The sequence below is a fragment of the Phalacrocorax aristotelis genome, chromosome 6, assembly GCF_949628215.1.
Source record: "Phalacrocorax aristotelis chromosome 6, bGulAri2.1, whole genome shotgun sequence".
In the NCBI taxonomy this organism is placed as follows: Eukaryota; Metazoa; Chordata; class Aves; order Suliformes; family Phalacrocoracidae; genus Phalacrocorax; species Phalacrocorax aristotelis.
In genome coordinates, this window is record NC_134281.1 from 44,078,694 (window position 1) to 44,098,416 (window position 19,723).

The following is a 19,723-nucleotide window of genomic DNA, read 5'->3' on the forward strand; positions in this document are numbered from 1 at the left end:
CTGGGAAAAGTGTGCTAGAAGTGACCTTCAGCTTCCATGAAAACAAATTTCATGGAGGATTAGCTGGTGCAGGGGTTGGAAGTGGGAGCACATTTGAAACGCTCTCTGGGTAGCATAAAGAGATGTGGTACCTTGAAAAAAGGAACGAAGCCAGAAGTAAGAGGAGCAGCGTTCCTGGAAAGCCCTTAAGTTTTCCTAGGAAAGTGGTGAATTGTCCACAAGCAACTCTTTGTGATCTGCTGTGGCACCTGAAGGAGTAATGAAACCAGCCAAACTGTTCTTTATTTCAATAGGGAATTGTTGCTGCGGCTCGTTCGAAAGGAGAACATAAACAAAAAATCTTCTTAACAGTCTCCTTTGGGGGAATCAAAATCTTCGATGAAAAGACAGGGGTAAGTAAAATAATCATGTGCTGGAATGAAATTCTTTTCCTGGATGTTTCTTTAAAAGCATTTCCAGGCTGAGCAGTAATATCTCACCAATGTAAGCACACGTGAAGCACTTGACAAGCTTGACAAAAGGTTATCACGTATCAGAGGAAGCCATTAGGCGACTGAGGTGTAAGGTACATGGGGATGTGGTTTATTCTAAAGCCTTGTCCTGGATACTTCTGCAGAATGACTTACTTGAGTACACGGATACTCCTTATGTGCATGAACACTCACAGCTCTGAGTCCAGAAAGTGGCAAGAAGGGATTTGTTTTCCTTCTGCCAGGTAAAAAATTTTTTTCTTGGAAATACCTTTGCAGAAGGCTGTAGCAATCTGTGGTACAGACTGGTGTCTGTACCCATAGGGGCTTTGTCGTCCAGCCTGGGCCCAACTGCACCAGTCCTCTGGATGCGGTTTAAGACTCTTTGGCAGTACCAAGTGACTTTTGAGAGTCTAATGACAAGAGATTAGAATTACAGATTAGGATTTTCTTGGATTGCGCCCTTTGTGTCATGGGAGGCTGAGGGGAAGAAAACAAGCTGGAACAGGGATCTGTGGACAAGCCCAGTAAAGTGAAGCTTATTTTCCCAAGCCTGAGACAGAGAGAAAAGGAAGGGCACTGGGAGCTGGGGAGCTCCTGGGAGCAGCACACACTTAGCTGGGATTGTCCTGAAGATGCCTCAGGGGAATCCTAAAGAATTTCTGTCAGGTCCGTAATTCCAGATCAGCGCAGTCGTAGTCACTGTAATGCAGTATACTGCTGTCTTCTGGCAGATACGCAGGAATCATAAGAATCAGAGCTTTTGTATCATCAATGGTAGGAAAAGTATATATTGTATGCAATTGGAGGTAAAAGATGTTGGAAAGTTTGAGGTTGCTGTTTGAGGTTGCCAAGCAGCAACTCGTCCAGTAACATCTGGTCGAGGAAGTTGCAGGAGACTTCCTTGCCTTATGCAGTTTTTGCCACAGCAATATCATGTTTGATTTTTTAAATTGCTCTGAAAGAAGAAACCTAAGTAAAACATTATACTACTTAGATATAAAGCGACAACACACAAACTGTTTTAATCCTAATTAAGAAGATTTTTACAGCAGTTTAAGCTCTGCCTTGAATTTTAAAAAGCTCTTGATTTAATCTTTTGAAAGATTAACTATTTAACATGATGCCAGAAATAAAACCTTACTGATGATAGATGAAATTATCTTTGCCAGTTAATTTATATTATTAGAAAATCAATGTCATTGAGCTCACTAATACATAATACACGTAGTTAGTAATGAAAAGCTCATTTGGAATGTGTTGTGTACAGCATGTATAAAATATTCATACAAAAGCAGCATTTAAGATAACATTGCTGAGTTACAGCCTGTGGTCATAAGATAGGCAACGTCAGAATTAGGGCTGCAAGTACAGTTGTGTTTGGGTCCTCTAAGAAATAGACATTAGGGTAGTATTTAACTGTGTGATGACATACCTTTTTTTGGCCAGAGAATACCAGCTTCATTCACTATACAGAACAGAGCGTAATACACTGAACAATATGGTAATATTTTGTTTTCTTTTCTTCAATGTGCAGTGCATTGCCTTGCCACACACTCTAAAAATTGCACTGAGGTCACAGTTACTCTCCTAAGACTAAAGCCTTCTCTTGGGAAAAAAAGAAAGAGAGAGGGACTTGTCCTGTGGCACTTGGGTCTGAATGTTTCACAAACATAAGTTTTATTTTCATAAAATAAAGAGGGAAAAGGGGATGCACTTAGAAACAAAAGTGTGGTTTAGCCAAATTGCCTTTACTGCAGCATCCTGCACACTCTCCTATCTGCAACTAGTGAGGTGGGGACATGAGAACAACTCTTCATTTCGTTACTTTGACACCCTGTACTCTAAATCTGACATAACTGTATCATCCTTACGGTAACCCTGTCACTCAGTCACTGAGGCTTAGACTGAAACCTTTAAATCCACCTTCCAGACGTCTGCCCCTGAGCTGCAGGAGTGATGGACAAGAGTACTGAGTTGTCCTTCTTGAAACAGGACTGTGACAGAGGGATGTGGGGAGCTTTTGACATTGTTTTTTATGTGTTTTTTGAAAGCAGGAGGATCATACTTTCCATGCCAAGCTTTTGAAGCAGGAGTGCATTAAATCCTCTGCTGGTTCTTCACAGACACCATCTTTTCGGCTTTTTCCCCAGCTTGGGTCTCTCTGTGTCCCAAAGTTTCATGTCCTGATCCACTCTTTTCATAGTCTCTCTTATCCAGCCTGTCTCTGCTTTGTCAACCTACAGTTGTAATCTCATTCCCGTTCCTGCTGGTAGTCACATACAATCTCAACATCTGAAATACACTGGATAATGTCAGCAACAGGTCGTGGACAGACCCCAAAAGTGTCTCTGGGCTCTCTGAGCCTACAGGAGCAAGCCTGAGGCAAGGTGCTTCCACAGAACAAGAGACAAGTATTTAGGGGTGATGCACTTCGTCTCATTCATATGACTTTGGCTTGACCTGGTGTAATGTCAGCTGTTGTAGCAGTAAATGATACTGCTTGTAGTCTTAGGTTGATGTCTGTGTGCTAAAGCCACCCCCAAAGAAAGCTGCGTTACTGCTATAATGTGGACCCTCCTATAAAGCAAAATAAGGATCATGCAGTTAGGCAACGCAGGACACTGATAATCCCATTCTTGATTTAGAAGCGATAGAGAAAATCCCACAGGCTGGCAAAACTGGGGATGTGCTGTTGCTCAGCCTGGCTCTTTTGATGGGTCAGAAGAGAAAGAGGCAGCAAAAAGTTAGTGGTTTGCTCACACAGATCTTCTGGTATCCATGTTAAACTTAGAAGTTTATGAAGTTTGGAGACTGACATTCACATTCGTGCAAGAAGGGGAAAAATTATGCCCTTAATAGGGAACAGCCTGGATCGTCTTGAATTTGCTTTCTCCTCTAACTGCCTTACCTGTCCCCCAGAATGCCTTCTCTTTAGTTGTATTTCCATAATTTTGGGATTCCCAAACAGATATTTTGGGGCACAGTGCTCATTTATTGTTTATCTTGAAAGATTATTTACCTCTCTAGAGTGTCCTTTCTTAATTTTTATCATTGCCTACTGCTATCATGGCTGCCACAATGGCAGTCTGATATGATAGAAAAGAGAAAAAATATTCTGGAAGAATGTAGGCCTCTGTATGTTTAGTATCTTGTAGGCTACTATTGGATTTTAATTTATCACAATAAAAAATCAATTTGTAGCTCAAAAGTAGCAAATTTTTTTAAATCAGCAGTGTCATAGCTGACTTCATACAGATGATGTAGGGGAATTGCTCCATAATTCATTACAGATGAAAGGCTGTAGTTGGGTTACTACTGAAAATGATAAGCAAGTTTTTTTTCTCCTGTACTTTATAGCTCTCTTTAATATGTTCCAGACCTAATATTCATCAAAAAATATTGATTTTAATAATTCTGATATTCCAGCCATCAGGAATTCTGCCCTTTGAGTAAATTTATCCATGAAGGAGATTAGGTTGAAGGTGGACTATCATTTGGGGAAGGATTTATCTCACCAAGAAAAATACAAGGAGGATTTGCTGTGAGTTTGCACTGTGGATGTTACACAATTTAGTTCATCTATAGCACTGCAGTAGAAATAATAACACTCTTGTGTTATTTCTTGTATTTCATCACTATATTCCATAGATTAATCTGAATAGGTCCCTTCATACCACTTTCCAAATACTTGTCAATGTATTTAGAATGTGATAGGAAGGGCCCTGCTTAGCAGAATTCTCCCTGCAATCCTGTAGTTTGCACGTACTGTCCTATAGACTCACTCATCTGCTGGAGGAGCCCACTCATGTAGGCAAAACAACTCAAATTGTTCTCCTGTTAAAGTCCCAACGTTAGGTGTATATTCTGAGGTCGTATTTAGTTTGACTAATAGAATATGCCTCTGTTATATGCCCAAAATCGTCATTACACATGGGTTTTGACCCTATTTTTCTTACAAATGTACCTTTTTTGTCTACTGTCATATGCTGGCCATCCATACCACTTACCTTCGCCAGAATATGCTTACCAAAAATATACCTCACCTGAAGGAAATAATTTTTTTTGTTGTTTCTCTAATGTAAAAAATCCACCACAATTGTTACTAAACCCAGACTTTTTCTACCTAATGCAACTTCAGATGTTTCATGGCTACATATTATATGAAAATAATTTTTGATCATTTGTTCTGTCATATTCCCCCTGCACCATGGTGACATCTCAAGTCGTCATCTTTCAAACACAGTACGGCACAAGCTGAAATGTATTCTTCATTAGTAGCCTTTCATGAGAGTTCTTTTGTATTTTCAAAATCGTGGTCTGTAGAAGGCAAAAATGCAAATAGCTGCATTGTGCTATTTAATAGTCTCCTTTTCAGGGTGTAACTTAGTGGTTAATGTGTTCCTTAGAAAGCAACAAAAACCATGACTCTCAATATAGCAGGATATGTGAAATTTTCAAAGGACCATCATTGTTCATTAGCTGTTTATGAGTATTATTTTGTTAATCACACACATCAGGCTATCTCCCTGTGATAGCTTAGTAATGCTTCATTAGATGTGTGTGACTAATATGGTCTCCATAAAGAGGCTGTAATGTCTTATTGTTTATTTATGTAACAATAAATCTTTGTTTACCATAGGTTACTTTCCAAAAATTTATTTAAAAATCATAATTAAATCCCATAAAATACTTGGGAAACCATTTCCTTCTACATTCATATAGTGAGGTACACTTTTAAACTCATGCACTTTCTAACTGCAAAATCCTGTTGGCTTTAATGGAAAACCCAAACACCGTGAAAGAGAAATATGATGAAAGCAAAAAATTACTATTTGGCTTTAAGTAAAGAATTATTTCTGTTAAAGTAAAATTTTGTATCAGCTCGTGGATATGCAAAGTGCCAGAATATACTGCAATACATATCTATGAGCTATTTTTATAGGTGAAATATTTATCTAGACTCTACAGTTGTCAAAAAGACATGATAGACTCTCATAGTTTAACCCCAGGTGGCAACCAAGCACCACGCAGCTGCTCGCTCACTCCCCCCTGGTGGGACGGGGGAGAGAATCAGAAAAGTAAAAGTGAGGCAACTCGTGGTTTGAGATAAAGACAGTTTAACAAGTAAAGCAAAAGCTGTGCACACAAGCAAAGCAAAACAAGGAATTCATTCACTACTTCCCACGGGCAGGCAGGCGCTCAGCCGTCTCCAGGAAAGCAGGGCTCCATCACGCGTAATGGTTACTTGGGAGGACAAACGCCATCACTCCAAACGTCCCCCCCTTCCTTCTTCTTCCCCCAGCTTTATATGCCGAGCATGACATCATATGATGTGGGATATCCTTAGGTCAGTTGGGGTCAACTGCCCTGGCTGTGTCCCCTCCCAGCTTCTTGTGCACCCCCAGCCCACTCGCTGGTGGGGTGGGGTGAGAAGCAGAAAAGGCCTTGACTCTGTGTAAGCCCTGCTCAGCAGTAACTAAAACACCCCTCTGTTATCTACACTGTTTTCAGCACAAATCCAAAACATAGCCCCATACTAGTTACTGTGAAGAAAATTAACTCTATGCTAGCCAAAACCAGCACATGGACCTATATCAGTATCTTGTTTCTTTGTGAGAAATACCCTAAAGAGATGGATTGTAACCCAGTTTATGAAGAGTGTAGCCATTTCACCAATTTTTCTTAATTTGTCCTATGCAATGTCCTTAAAAGTGAGTTTCATTTGCATCATCTGTTACACACTTTGGAGGGATTGGCTAGTCCTTCAGAGATGTTGACTCATATCTTTATCAAAATACAGGACTTGGCACAGCCCATGGGTTTGTATAATTTCTAGGAATACTGTAAATGTCTGATTGGATTATGCTATTGCAGAGAAGTATTGCAGTGTGTTTCTCATGTTTTATTAATTTAATCTGTAGCCATTTTCTTCAGGCTGTCAGTATGAAATCCTGGAAAGAAAACTGTAGATATAAATATATATATATATATATCATTTTGACTGTCTATTCTCATTCTTGTTATCTATCCCCTACTCTAACCTTTGTTATTTTTGAGGAGGTCTATGTGACTCTCATGCAGAGCAGGGTGTATCTACCTGAGGAGGTCTTACTCAGTGAATAATACCTCCCTGTTCCATGGAAGAGGGACCAGACCTTACCTGTAGCATTTTGTACAAAAATATTGATTTGCCTTTTCATGCTGGCAACAGAACTCATGACTGTGCTTCTGCTTTAACTCTTAATGATGTCTAAATGAATAACATCTGTAGTGGGTGGTTGTAATCTTGCTGGCCTCAGATTGTTCTCTTCTAGTGAGATAATGTTATGCCCGTGATACCATCCAGCTGGTGTTTTAGATGTCTACATCTTGCCCATCTTCCTGACCTTTTAAGCTCTCTTGACCTTATAATACACAGATTTTTCGAAGTTGTTGTTAAGGCTTCTATAAAGTGTTTTCCAGGTTGTTCTGAGACTTTATCAGGTTTGTGCTGATAACCTCTGGATTTGCAGCTCTTCTCCATTTGATGTGAATGATAGTGTTAATTATGCTGATAGATTGCTAACAGGACAGCTAAACTTGGCTGAAAGGAAATTTTAGGAAGATTAAAATTCTCACTGTTGGCAGAAGATAGCTCATTTAAAATGTACCAAAGGTACTTCTTGACTTTATAGGAAATATGTTGGTTCTGGCATCGTTGACCAGAAATTGAGGTATGATTATGGATCTGTACTTATTCCTTGAAGCACATGTGCTGGAGCAGATGAAATGTCAAACTGTCAAGTCTCTATCACTGAGCGTCTCTGAATATTTAAAAATAGAAATAAAAGAAGGAATTAATTTTATCTGCTCTCTACTAGCTCTGCAGTGAGCAGGAGAGATGGTGTGGTTGGTTCATTGAATTTTTGTGTTTGCCAGAGCATGGTATTGGCCAGAAGATTGTTAACAGTCCCTGCCTGGGGCTCCATCCAGCTCCAGGCCAGAAGCTCCCAGAGGTGGGCTTTGTCCTCTTCATTTCTTTTAAACTGATCTTCTCAAAGTTCCTCTTCATGGCTGATCTCACGTGGAGCGCTTTGTAGCATTGTTAATTTATCAGCTGATTTTGAATAAAGTCCTTCCTGGCTTCCCTGACTCTCATCTCTGGATTTTAGCTCTGTTTCTAATTTCTCTTTCTGTCTCCTGCAGTTTCATCTGGGATTTCCTGGGTGCTCCCTGTCCTTGATCTCTTTTTCTTTTCCTGCTATGCTTTTTATCAGTTACTTCATTTGCAAAAATAAATTTGGTTATTGTGTCAAACAAAATGATGCTAGCCCTGTTTCCTTCTGTTCAAGTCTTGACCTGTCTCTCCAGCCCTCTCCTTACACATTTAGCTAACAGTTCAAGCTTAACATGGCTAAACCAGGCCTTTTAATCCTGACTCCCAAAGGTCTTTCTCTGAGTTCCTCTTCGGAGTGCAGCATCATCTATTATTCAGCCCTGTAAACTTAGCAGCCGTTTTGACTCAACCTTGTTTTCGATTGTTACATCCAGGGTAACTCCAGATCTTTGCAATTCTTCTTAACTGCTCTGAAATACAGCATTTTTTGTCATGCTTACAGTTAAAACACAGTGCTGCCTCTCTTCATCTTGTGTCTCAATTGTTATCCTTTTCTTTGTCCTTGACAAATGTGGCTTTTATTTTTGAAATCCATTGTGACTGCCAAGATTTGCTGTCTCAGCTTATTCTTTCAATCACATCACTTCTCTTTGCATTCCTACGCTGAATCTGCCGTCTGTGTTTTATCAGCCTAGAGCCTAACTGTTTTATTTTTCCTAGGCTCTTCATGGCTGTCTTTACTCTCCATCCACTTTCAAGGAGTCATTCCACAGTACCAACTTGGATCATTCATTTATTCAGTTTTCAAATAAATGACTTTGAGCCACTTCCCATCCTGCCCCTCATACTTTGGAGGAATTCTTTGTGCATAATCATGCAGTACCCCCTTATTTTTTCTTCAAATCCCTCCTTAAAACACTCCTGTGCTAGAAAGTTTTTAAATTCAGTGGTGCTGATGGTACCCTGTGATCACAGCCTGGCATGCAAATCTGTGCTGCCTCTTGCAGTCACCCTCTTGTTTGCCTGGGGTGAGGACAGCACATCTAGTGGCTTGTAGATCCAGCCCGTGAATCATTCTTCTGCTCCTCTGTTGTTTTTGTTGTGGCCTTGCAGATGCGTGGCTTGGGGAATGGTTGTACAGGTCAAAGCAACCATGCCTTCTACCATGTCAGCATCTCAGAGATGTTCTACGGGGCTTCTGGCCCTAAGCTTTCAATGGTTGGAATTAAAGTATAAACTCTCTGGGATTACCTTTTAATTCAGAGGGTTTTTTTTAATCAGAATTGTCTCTTTATAGGAACTTTTTGTAAGAAATGTTGGGTCTTGGACCATGCTGAGGACTTCTAAGGACTGCAGTGATAAAAACATTACGTAATAACAACAGTGAGCATACTGAAGAACAGCAAAGTAAAATTTTGCATGTACATTTAAAAATGGTGATACCTGTGGCCTTCCTTAAGTGTTACGGGAATTGTATCCCTTGTCTGCAGCTTCTGCCTGCGAAAGATTCTTCTGGCCATCTGGGAGTCTTGCCCTGTTCCTTGGCAGCTTCCCACCTTTCTACTTGTAAATATGAATAGTAGGACATGGCATTTACTGTTCTACATGCAATAAATATATCTAATTAGAATATGGCAGAGTAGGGCACTTAAAAACCCTGCAATTTACCCTTATAAGGTATTTATAGTCTTCTGATACTTCAGAAGGGAAAAAATAACACATTTCATAAATAGCATTAGACAGTTATCAAAATGTAAATGTCAGAAGAACCTACTTCCATAATTACATCCCTTACTGACCATTGTAATTCATTTCTTACTGGCCTTCCAAACTGCGCCCTAGACAGTTTGGATGGTTCAGAGTGCTCCACTGGGATTTTTAATAGCCACAAGTTCACAGAGATACATTTTATAGATGCCCGGTTTGCTGTATGAAGATTGTAAAAGCCTTATGTATTATGACAGCTTTGTCACTGTGAAAAAAGATCCTGAAAGGCAAAACTTGGATGTGATTTTGGCCATTGTGAAGTCTGAGTGTTTTGGGATCAGGAGCTTTGGTTTGAACCTTACATCTTTCCTCCTAACACTTGCTACGCAGAGGAAGACTGAAATTTTTATCCTTCCTCTCATCTGGAAATGCTCTGATCTACAGCTGAGTTCAACCTTCTTGTAGTGATGATCTGCAGGAACTGCCTTGTAATATTTCTGACACTAATTGGCATGAAGATAAAATAAAGCTACTCCAGACATTTTACCCAAACTGAAATAATTTGTGGGAATTTGTTGGAGTTGTGTTTTTCAGTGTGAAAAGGGTAAAAATTGGATTGCTTTCAAAAAGGCAGAAAATAAGATTTTATTACGTTAGTGGTATTCTCATTTGGCCGTATGTGGCCTCCCGTTGTTTAAGCCAAGCATCCCGAGATGGATTTAAGAAAGGGAGGTTCTGCCAAATGAATTGTGTGTTATGGTTTGGGGAACCTCACTATACATATTCCAAATCGCCATGTGGCCTCCATTGCGTGACAGTGGTATATAGATAGCGGTATCTGTCTATAGAGATGTTGCAGTAAAAGTTACTATGTAAATGCTTCCGATATTGTTTAGCTTTAATGTTTGGTATGCTTAAGCAGAATTTGCGGTGACTTTTACTAAAAACTTGAATATCAATTTTTGGTTATAAAAATGTTTGTTGTTATGGATCCTGTTCTATAGTGAAGCTGCACTGCATCCCTCCGGTGAGGTATTGTCCCACAGCAGAAAACTCAGAAGTATAGAGTTATATTGGGGGTTTTTGCCTATAATCACTACCCTTTTGTGATTCAGATAAATAAATTAGGAGGTGAAAGCCACATTGTAGTCCCACTGACTCCAGCTGTGATTTTGCCTTATGTAAGAGCACCCAAAATACAGAGTTGCTTGGGGCAGGGGAGCTGTTTGCAAGTACTGATATTTTTAAGCCAAGTTAATGCATTAACTAGGAAAATGAAAGAAAAAAACACTAGAAAAAAATTCAGGCCCATTTTCAGCAGGCACAGAATTATAACGGCTGCATTTCAAACTGCTCAGGGAAGGATTTAGCAAGAGAAATACTGACATAATAATAGCGCGGGTGGCTGAGATGCACTGAAACCTCCCTGGAGAGCGGTGGGAGACCTTCAGCGGGTGCCGTAACAGAAAGTTACATCCCGCTTTGAAATCTGCTGTTGCTTCCTTTTGGAGATGGCTGGGACGCATTACACCCCAGGTGTGCTGGTGATTTTCCTTCCTATTTAGTGCATTTTATCTGGTAGGCTGCTCTGCAATTTTCTGTTTGCCCTGGTAATAGCAGTACTACCGATGATGCTTCTGAATTCCTGTGCTAACTTGCAGGCTGTTTAACCTCTCCTATTGCTGGGGTCACATGCAAGGGAGACAGATGACCCTCCCTGTCAACGTAATGGGAGAGGGAAACTATGGGAAGGTTTACTTTCATAGTTACCTGCAGTTTGCAAGATGATAGCAATAGATCTCTATTGGCATTAAAATCAGTGGATGATGTTCTGCCCTCAGGACATCAGTTTGTGTTTGCAGGGAAGTCAGCAAGAGGTTTTTTCAATCTGAGAGTCCAGGGGTACCAGTAAATGCCTTTCTTCCACTTAGTGTGTGTAATAAGTGGTCCTGTGGAAGGAGAAGAGGAGAAAAGGCAGTGGTTTTCACTGGGTGCTCTTATTTGTCACCAGTTACCAAACACAAATACCTGATTTTATCCCAGTTTTGCAGCTGAATAAGTAATACGTGTCAGATACCAGTAGATCTTTGCTTAATATATAAGTAACTGTTCATAAAAGTTGTCTTCCTAAATGAGATAATTGTACTCATAACCTTTCTGGTTTATGCATTGCATGCGCAGCATGCAGGCAACCATGTGTTGCAGAGCCCAAGGGCTTGAACACCATCTCCTGGTGTGCTGCCCAGCACTTGGTGGTAACCATGGAATTGCAGCAGTGCCTACCATGTCTCTAAATTGTAGCACTCCTCTAGAAAAAGCAGCATTTAATGGTCTCTAGCTATCTCTACTGCTAATACTTTTTAATCCTTTGTGGTTCCCATCCTAATTCTGCATCATTGTACCCCCAGTGAAGCGAGCAGCAACATTCCTGCAGACTTTAAAGGAACATTATGAAATAGGTGAGGCAGAGCACTAATTAATTAATTTGAAGAGAACAATCTGAGGCCAGCAAATGAGAACCCTGGGTATCTGAAAATATTGCATATGGCTCTTGAGTATTTTTTTAACTTTTTAGGTAGTCAAAATATGGATCTGAATCCAATTTTTTGTTTGTGTCCTTGCTTTTAAAAGGCTGAGTTGGTTTGTAGAAGGTTTTAGAGCCTCATGGGATCTGTGGTTAGACTAACGTGCTCCTGCTAATGATACACGGATTTGGAAGTATTTTAAAGTGTAAAGCATGTGAGAGTGTAACCTGTACATGCATACAGCTTAGTGCTGAGATTGAAGTAATGAGGAAGTTCAGTTTTGATTAAAAGAGAAGGCATGCTGTGCACAGGAGTTGTAAAGGGTGGGGGAGAACAAAAAGAGTAAGTAGTAGAAAACAAGCCAGTATCCAGGCATCAAAGCTATGAAAGGCTCTACTGCATGCATTTAAGTAAAAGTTGAGGGCAGCACTGCCTGACAGCTTTTCTGAATGGCAGACCCTTTTACCCGCTGTGACACCCACTGCCAGGACAGAAAAGCAAGGAAGGAAGAGAAAAAAGCAAGTGTAGTCGAACTGTGCTCTCTGCTGGGCCACGTCTGTGTGCAGACTGTTTAATCAAAGTTTGCTTTTGGAGATTTCCATTAGCAAGAGGAGACTAAAACCAAACATTCGGCCTGCTTTACATGAAAATGAGCAGGGAAGAAACAACTCTGGGTATTAAAATGTGCAAATGAGAGCTTTAGAGCTCCCTTTTGGAAGGTGCCAGGGCAGAACTTACAAATATTCTCCATTGCCTGAGCTGAAATGTCGAACTGTTGTCACACAATGTGCCAAGCACCTACTGAGTGACTGAGTGCGACCCCAGAAATTCCTACCTCCGGATAATGCGGGGGAGGGGAAAACCCAAAATGGAGCCAAAATTACCTGCGAGGTCTTAGTTCTTTTTTTAGAGTCTCTTTGAGATTTGCCTTTTACATTTTATTTTACTCGTATTTTAGAGCTCAAGTACTGCACACACTGGTTGTGTTGCTACGGATGCTTTATATCCTAGGTTAAGTGTCCATTGTGGGTCCTGAACAAATGAAGGAGTGGCACATTTATGGGATTATCTGAAGTGTGTTTATACATGCAACTGTAACTCAAAGAAAACGGTTTCCTCTCTCTTTCTGTATGAAAACTGAAAATAAAATGGCATGAAGTGCCAGCATGGTATTTATGACCAAGATAGGTAGTTAATGATGCTGTCTCTGAATTGTAAAGCTCATTGCTCCAGAGTCGTCTTTTGCTAACCTGCAGATACACTGCATCCATCAGCAGCCTTCAGGCCCCTTCAGCACGGGTGTTGTTATAATGCTCTTTGATTGTACACCTCCAGTTATGGAATAGTCTAAGATCTTGAAATATTGATAGAGGTTGTTCCTTAGTCTTTTCAAAAAGAGTTGGCCATTGCCTTGAAGGCCAGAATATCCAGCAGCTCAGACATCTCTGCTGGGAACCAGGAGGATTTTTCATGATAATGTATTTCAGAAAAAGTAGTAGAGAATGGTGACCCCAGGATGAAAGGCTTACCTGTTTATGGTATAGAAAAGGTAAATTCAAGTGTTTCTCATATGCAAAGTGATGCCAGTGGTAGGGGACATTCCGGGGTCTCTCCTTTACTTGTATATTTATATGCTGGCCAGTAGAAAATTAAGCCATTAGAGATGAAGAGTTGAGCTGAGTGGATTTTGTCCAGTTCTGTACTGTGCCACTGGAAACCAATCTATTGTTGTGGAACACAGGTAGGATTTCTTGCTTGTATGCTTTGGTTTATTTCTGATTATGAAATACTTTTGTATTTGAAAGATACAAAACATTGTGTCGTGTGAACTTCTCAGGTTTTTTGCTTTTATTTTCAGTTGGCTCATGAATATGACATACTGGTTATACACAGTTTGTGAGTTCATAGAGTTTTTTTCTATTCTTGTTCTCCTCTGTACACATGCTTTCTCTCGGCCCCCTTTGAAGTCTTATTAAATTGGTATGAGTATCTGGAGGACAGATAGATTAGATATAAAAGAAATCCCTCTTGTCCTTTTTCCCGTTTTCCGGAGAAGTTTGTAACATTATGGAAGTAGATACATGGTTAAAGAAAGTTGCTGTTTGATGACTATCCAGTGCAACTTAAGTTTCAGTATTGCCAGTATCAGTGAGATTTTTGTGATCTTTGCAAGCTCTGCTTTATAGGGTTTGCATGACAAATCAAGACAGTCAGAGGCTGGTTTTCGCTGATGAGCTTTTCAAATCAGAGGCTACAATAAGAGTGTGAGTCATGATGGTTACCGAATCTGAAGCAGTTAAGATCTTGAGACAGGGAAAGCCAAAAAATTTCCTCCAAAGCTCCTAGGAGTTGTATGAAGGAATTTTTTCTGCTGTTCATGTAAATCAAAAGCATTTCGGGAAGGTGAGGAATGTTGGTGTAAAGGAACAAAAGAACCTTGTAAAAGTAAAGGCTTCTCAAAAGACATTCACAGGCTGTAAATATGAACAGAATGAAAATATGGAGAGGTTAAGTGATACTATAACAAACTGATTGTCTCCTTACTGAATATTGTGCTCCCTCGAATTCAAGATTTAGTCAATAAGAGTCTTACAAACTTCTGAGTATATCAGGAAAAAATATAAAGCATGGTCAGAGATGCTACACTTAGGCTATATGCAAGCATTGGCTTGAGAGTCCAGGCATACAGGGCAATATTGGCATATTTATGGCTATTTTGATCTACTGACCATTTTGCAGGAGGTGATGAAGTGGGGGGCTAAGGGAGAGTACACTCAGACAGATGTGTTACAGCCCTGGAAACCCAGCAGTGGCCAATGGGCAGCTGCTATCCCAAAGAATAAAATAATATCCTCATAGGCAGGTATTGTTTCATGTATACCACATTGAAATAGTGAAATGGCAAGGTAAAACAATGTATTGTGGTCTGTAGGTGGCCCCCTACAGTTGCAGTGTAGGGCTATATTGCATTACTGAGCTGATTATGGCCTAGTAGGGCCATTGACTTTGGTATGAAGGATCAGGTTTGCTGCTTCTTGGTACTGCTGTGCAAATCCTTCTTTGTTTTAACCATCCTGATAAAACAATGACTGTGACTGCTGCAGAAACAATAAGAAAATAGTATGAAACTCATGGGAGGTCCAGCATCACGGTTTTAGTGTAGCATATTTGTTTTTCCAAAGCTCTATGAAAATGTTTCCTTGCCCTTTAGGATTTTCTTTGTCCTGAAACAATATTTGCAAGTACATATTTAAAATATAACTTGGGATTAATAGTAATTGGACAAGGGTTTTAGATTTAGCTAGCTACTCTCACTCCTGGTGCAATAAAAAATTGAAAACCCATTGAGGTGAAGATATGAAATAGGCCATGTGTGCATTCTAGTTTTGTTTTGTTCCTTTCCAAATTCATATATCTAATAAATGGATCTTCTGCATGAGCAACTTAGCATTTGCTTCCTAAGACAATGAACAATAACTAAATTCATATCTGGTCTTTGTCAGACATTATTACAAATTATGAGAGCCAGACAGAAGTTTATTACCTTAGTGGTGCGCTCTTTCACAAATTAGGTTCTTGGAACATCCAGCTAGCTCAATATTGTAGATCCATTCATCACAATTAGACTGCTGCGCTGGCAAAGGTACGTCCTGCTAACTTAATTGACTCCCAGTGTATGCAGGGGGTCTTGGGTGAGAACAACTGCAGGCCAGTCGAGAGCACCACTGCATGTGCCTATCACAGGAAGCACAAACAAGGACACTCGCATTTGCTCTTAAGAATTTGCTGCTCTTGCTCCCCAGGTAAGGTACAGGCAGGATACTTTTTTCATCAAGCAAAGGAAATAGTAAGGATTAACTCAGATTTTAGCTGAGGCTGAAGTACACTTTTAAGCTGTCTTTCTGAGTCCAACCAAACCAGCTCCTACCTGGGGTACTTGTGCTAAGTGCTTGCCTTTATGGGGGATGGATTGAGGTGTACAGATTGAGCTTAGTCTAGCAGTTCCCTTGAAGACGTGCTTATCTTTACACATACAATTATGCTCACTGACTTTCCTCCTTCCTGACTCAGCTGCACGTTGCTGTGTAAGCTTGGGAAGTCACATAATCTGGTTTTTTTGCTTCAGTCTCCTCAGTTACAGGAAGACAATGGCTCTTAAGAGTTTATTATAATAATAATAATAATTAATATTACTATTATTATTGTTATTGTTATTAAGAGGAAATAAATTTGCACATCTTTTGGATGCTGTGCTGTGTCACAGCCAGACTGCTGATGCCCTGGAGGGACTGTGTCTGTGATAACTGGGGCTAAATCCATCTTGTTTCTTTTCATCAGCACCATTTTATGTGCCCCTTTGTGATACATAGACCAAGCCTTGATCTGCATATAATCTGGAAGTTGCTTTTTGTGCCAAGTGTTTTTATTGCAAAGCTTGTGCACTGAAACGCTGTTTAGAAGTTGGCACTGGGAAAAGTCTTTCTTTAGGTTATTGTCTGCAAAATCAGTGTGTAGAGAAGAAGCACAGGGATTAGACAGATTTATTTGCTTCTCATTGTGAAGTCATGCTCAGAGGCTGCTGTCTGAGAAGTCCGTTCAGGCATGGAGGACACTCCAGAGGTTATGTTTTCCTTTTGTGCTCCTATTCTTGGTTTTTTTGCAGACAGAAAGTCCATAACCTATTGCGCAGCCCAAACTCCATGAGTGGCTTTGGGTCAAAAGGATTCAGGGCTGGATCATTCATTTTGACTGTGTGGTATGTAGCATGTGTTCAGTCTCCTTCAGTGGAAGGGTTCAGTTCTCGCTCTGCGGTAGTATGTTCAGTTTGTACTCTTTTGTGATCAAAACTGATCATCTTAGCCAGTGCCCGGAAATGCCTCCCAATACTGAAACGGTCATAAACGCAAGAGGTTTCTAGTGGGTTTTGCTTTTCAGGTATTCATATGTGACATCTGTTTTTGAAAGCTGAATTGAAATGATGCTTTGTTCCAAGACTGCTTGCTGTTCTAGTAGGACTTCAGTATTTTGATAATCTGCTAAGCTTAAACTGTGCTGCTGTCTTCCTTTTCTAGATCAAACTAAATACATTTTTCCACATGTTGTAGTAAATGTTTGTATAACAGATTTTTTGATCTATCAAGTATTTACCCACACCAATCACTACCACGTTAAAGCCAAATTACTGTGATCTGTCAGGTATTGTTTATTCTTCTGTCCTCTCCCTATGGACATGCAACTGGAATACTCATCACAGTAGGAAAGGACTGTCAGATTCAAAATATGTTTTCTATTTGCCTTCTCTTTAGACACATAGTTTCTAAAACTGTTTCTCTCATGAGTGCTATTTTTCCTCCTTTCCTCAAATGTCCCCGTTTGTGTTATATGGCCTGGGTAGACTGCTCCCCTCTTGCCTTTCTGATCAATTGGAGCAAAATCCAAACCACTTTTTGTATTCAACTTTGGGAAATGGGCCAAAATAATAGAAAAGAAAAAGGATGATGAGAAGCATCTGCGCAGTGGAGGCAGAGGAGACTGCAGCAGTAACACCATGACTTGTAGCAGCCTGTCACTAATTGAGAAAGCAGCAGCAGTGATAAATCCACAAGGTGTGTTGCAAAGCCTTATCAGGTTGGATTTAGCTGCCTCTGACAGCAACCTGCAAGTTCTGTCTCTTCATTTACGCTTCAGCCACACCCACAACACCAGTGAAATGTTTTTATACTGTGCTGAATGCTCAGGAACCACCAGGGAGGCAGGGGAAAGGCTGTGGGTGAATGGTGGTGGGGGAGCTCTGTTACCAGCCCTGCTCTCAGTCGCCCCGTGCTGTGTCCAGCAGTAATTCTCAGGGAGTTTGGAGTCATCAGTAACTGTAACTCTGAAACACACCAAGTTGGCTCCCCTTTGCTATTTCACATTAAACTGACAATTTTTGCAGTGGTTAGGGGAAGGATTGTTGTGTTCCCCCATCTGCTTGTTCCCTGCACATCTCAGTAGGCGGATGCCTTGCCACCCCATCTGCCACCCGAAGGCCAAGCTCCAGAAAACAACATGGGAAAGTCTGTGGTGCAAATATGATTTAGTGATTCATTTTCCATTTCATTGACAATTAAGATTGGTGACTTTTTTCCCCAAACTGTCTACACGGTCCCGTTGAAATGGGGCTGTCTCTAGGGTGAGAGGAAGTTGAAAGATTCACAACTGCGTAACAGGTAACCATGCGCTTTTAATGGGTACCAGGGAAAAAAACATTCCAGCAAGGTCTGATGAGATGTTTTTTCGGATGTCTGTGTGTCTCTTTCTTTTTTTTTTTCCTCCTTTCTTTTCTGTTGTCTACACACAAGGGGACTGCTCTCCATGCTCAGTCCGTGCCTGAAAGCTATAAATCATGTCTGGGATTTGACTCTGCACCTGTAGAGAGTTTTTCGTGTCTGGTCTTTAAGCATGTTATTTGAAATGTGGGGTGTTTATGATGGAGATGAGCAGCTCCAGACCACTCTGTTAAGTGCTTTTTAACAAAATGGCAGAGAAACATTGCAGCACAAGCATAGGCGATTAGAGAAATGCTTGTGACCAGTTGTTGTCCCCAAGATCCATGCAAATCTCAGCTAAAACAATGGGGAACTGTAAGGAAATGGCCATGAAGAACATTTGACAAAGTGCCATAGTATGCACGTCTTGAGCATCATTAAGGAACACAGCAGCCTCCTAGGTGTAGTGGAGTTGCTGGCTGCACATCTGTGCCGCTCTGGTCTTTCTTGCAACAAGGAGATAAAATTCGTCTCAGAACCACTCACCTGTTTTACTATTCATTGTTTTCACTTAATGTGTTGCAGTAAATAATGGTCAATGTATTATTACACTTCTGGCTCTCTAAGCTTGTCGTTAAGGCGTTGCCATAATTTTCCACATTAGGTTCATTTTCTATGATTTGTTCAATAGTCTTTCTAAATATACAGGGCCTGATTTCCTAATGTGCTGTTGAGAGATCACAGTATGAGTTGGAGTATGGGGCGCTTGCATGTAGACAGCAGTGTGACTGAAACTATAGTTAATGAAGTTATTTTATTATTAATCCATTAAGGATTTTGGAGTTTGGTGGGTAACTTTGATGTTTGGGGAGGTTTAAGTGACACACAAAATCTCTTATTGCTTATTCAAATGTGATAGAAGTGAATAGACAGGAATAGAAATACAGAGGATGCTTGGGCCATGTCTGTCACCCACATCTCAGTATCGATAGCGTGGAAATTAGGACAGCAGAGCTGTCAGTTGATACCACCTATCTGAAAACAGGCTCACCATTTAGTTATTCAATGTGAAAGGCTGTGCAACTTAGATCCCTGTGAAACTTGTCCATATAGATATAATATTGTGTGGTACATGCTTTCTGCTTTCAGTGGGGCAGCTTTTATAGGAGGCTTTGCAGCTTGCAGGATATTTTTTGTTGTGACTCTTAACACTGTGCCCCAGGCTCCACTAAATAGACAACCTCATTAAAAGAGAAATAGCGATAGTAAAGCAGTGACTTTCTCATGCCATCTAACTCACATATTTGACATGATTGCTGGACCCTCCAAGTACTTAATTGATTGACTTAATTGATTTAGTGGCACTGGAGGCTACAGCATGGAAATAAAGGGGCAAGATGAGGATAAGGGGTGAAAAAATTTATGATAGGTGCCAAGCAGCCTGAGGGAAATTAGAAATGCTACAGATCTCAGAGGCAGCTAAATCAATTCAATGTGATGTACAGGGAGCAACCTGGGGGAAGATGAGAAGCAGGGGATAGAATGGAGAAAAGGAGAGAAAATAATGGCTAGTGGGAGAGACCGGTGTAAACTTAAGGGGAAGAAGAGGGAAGAGAGCAGTCTTGGTGGAAGTGGGTATTTTGGACTTAAGTTTAACAGCAGGAAAAAACTTCC

The 19,723-nt window shown here is 40.5% G+C and overlaps 1 protein-coding gene across 17 annotated transcripts in view; it reads left to right on the forward strand.

The window, feature by feature from the left end:
- Positions 1–19,723, forward strand: part of DAB1 (DAB adaptor protein 1) — a 483,333-nt gene that overhangs the window by 420,255 nt on the left and 43,355 nt on the right. For all 17 annotated transcript variants that reach the window (XM_075097522.1, XM_075097519.1, XM_075097518.1 and 14 more), the window contains one exon: positions 294–392. In XM_075097522.1, coding sequence (XP_074953623.1) covers positions 294–392 — 99 coding nt within the window. The remainder of the gene's footprint in view (positions 1–293; positions 393–19,723) is intronic.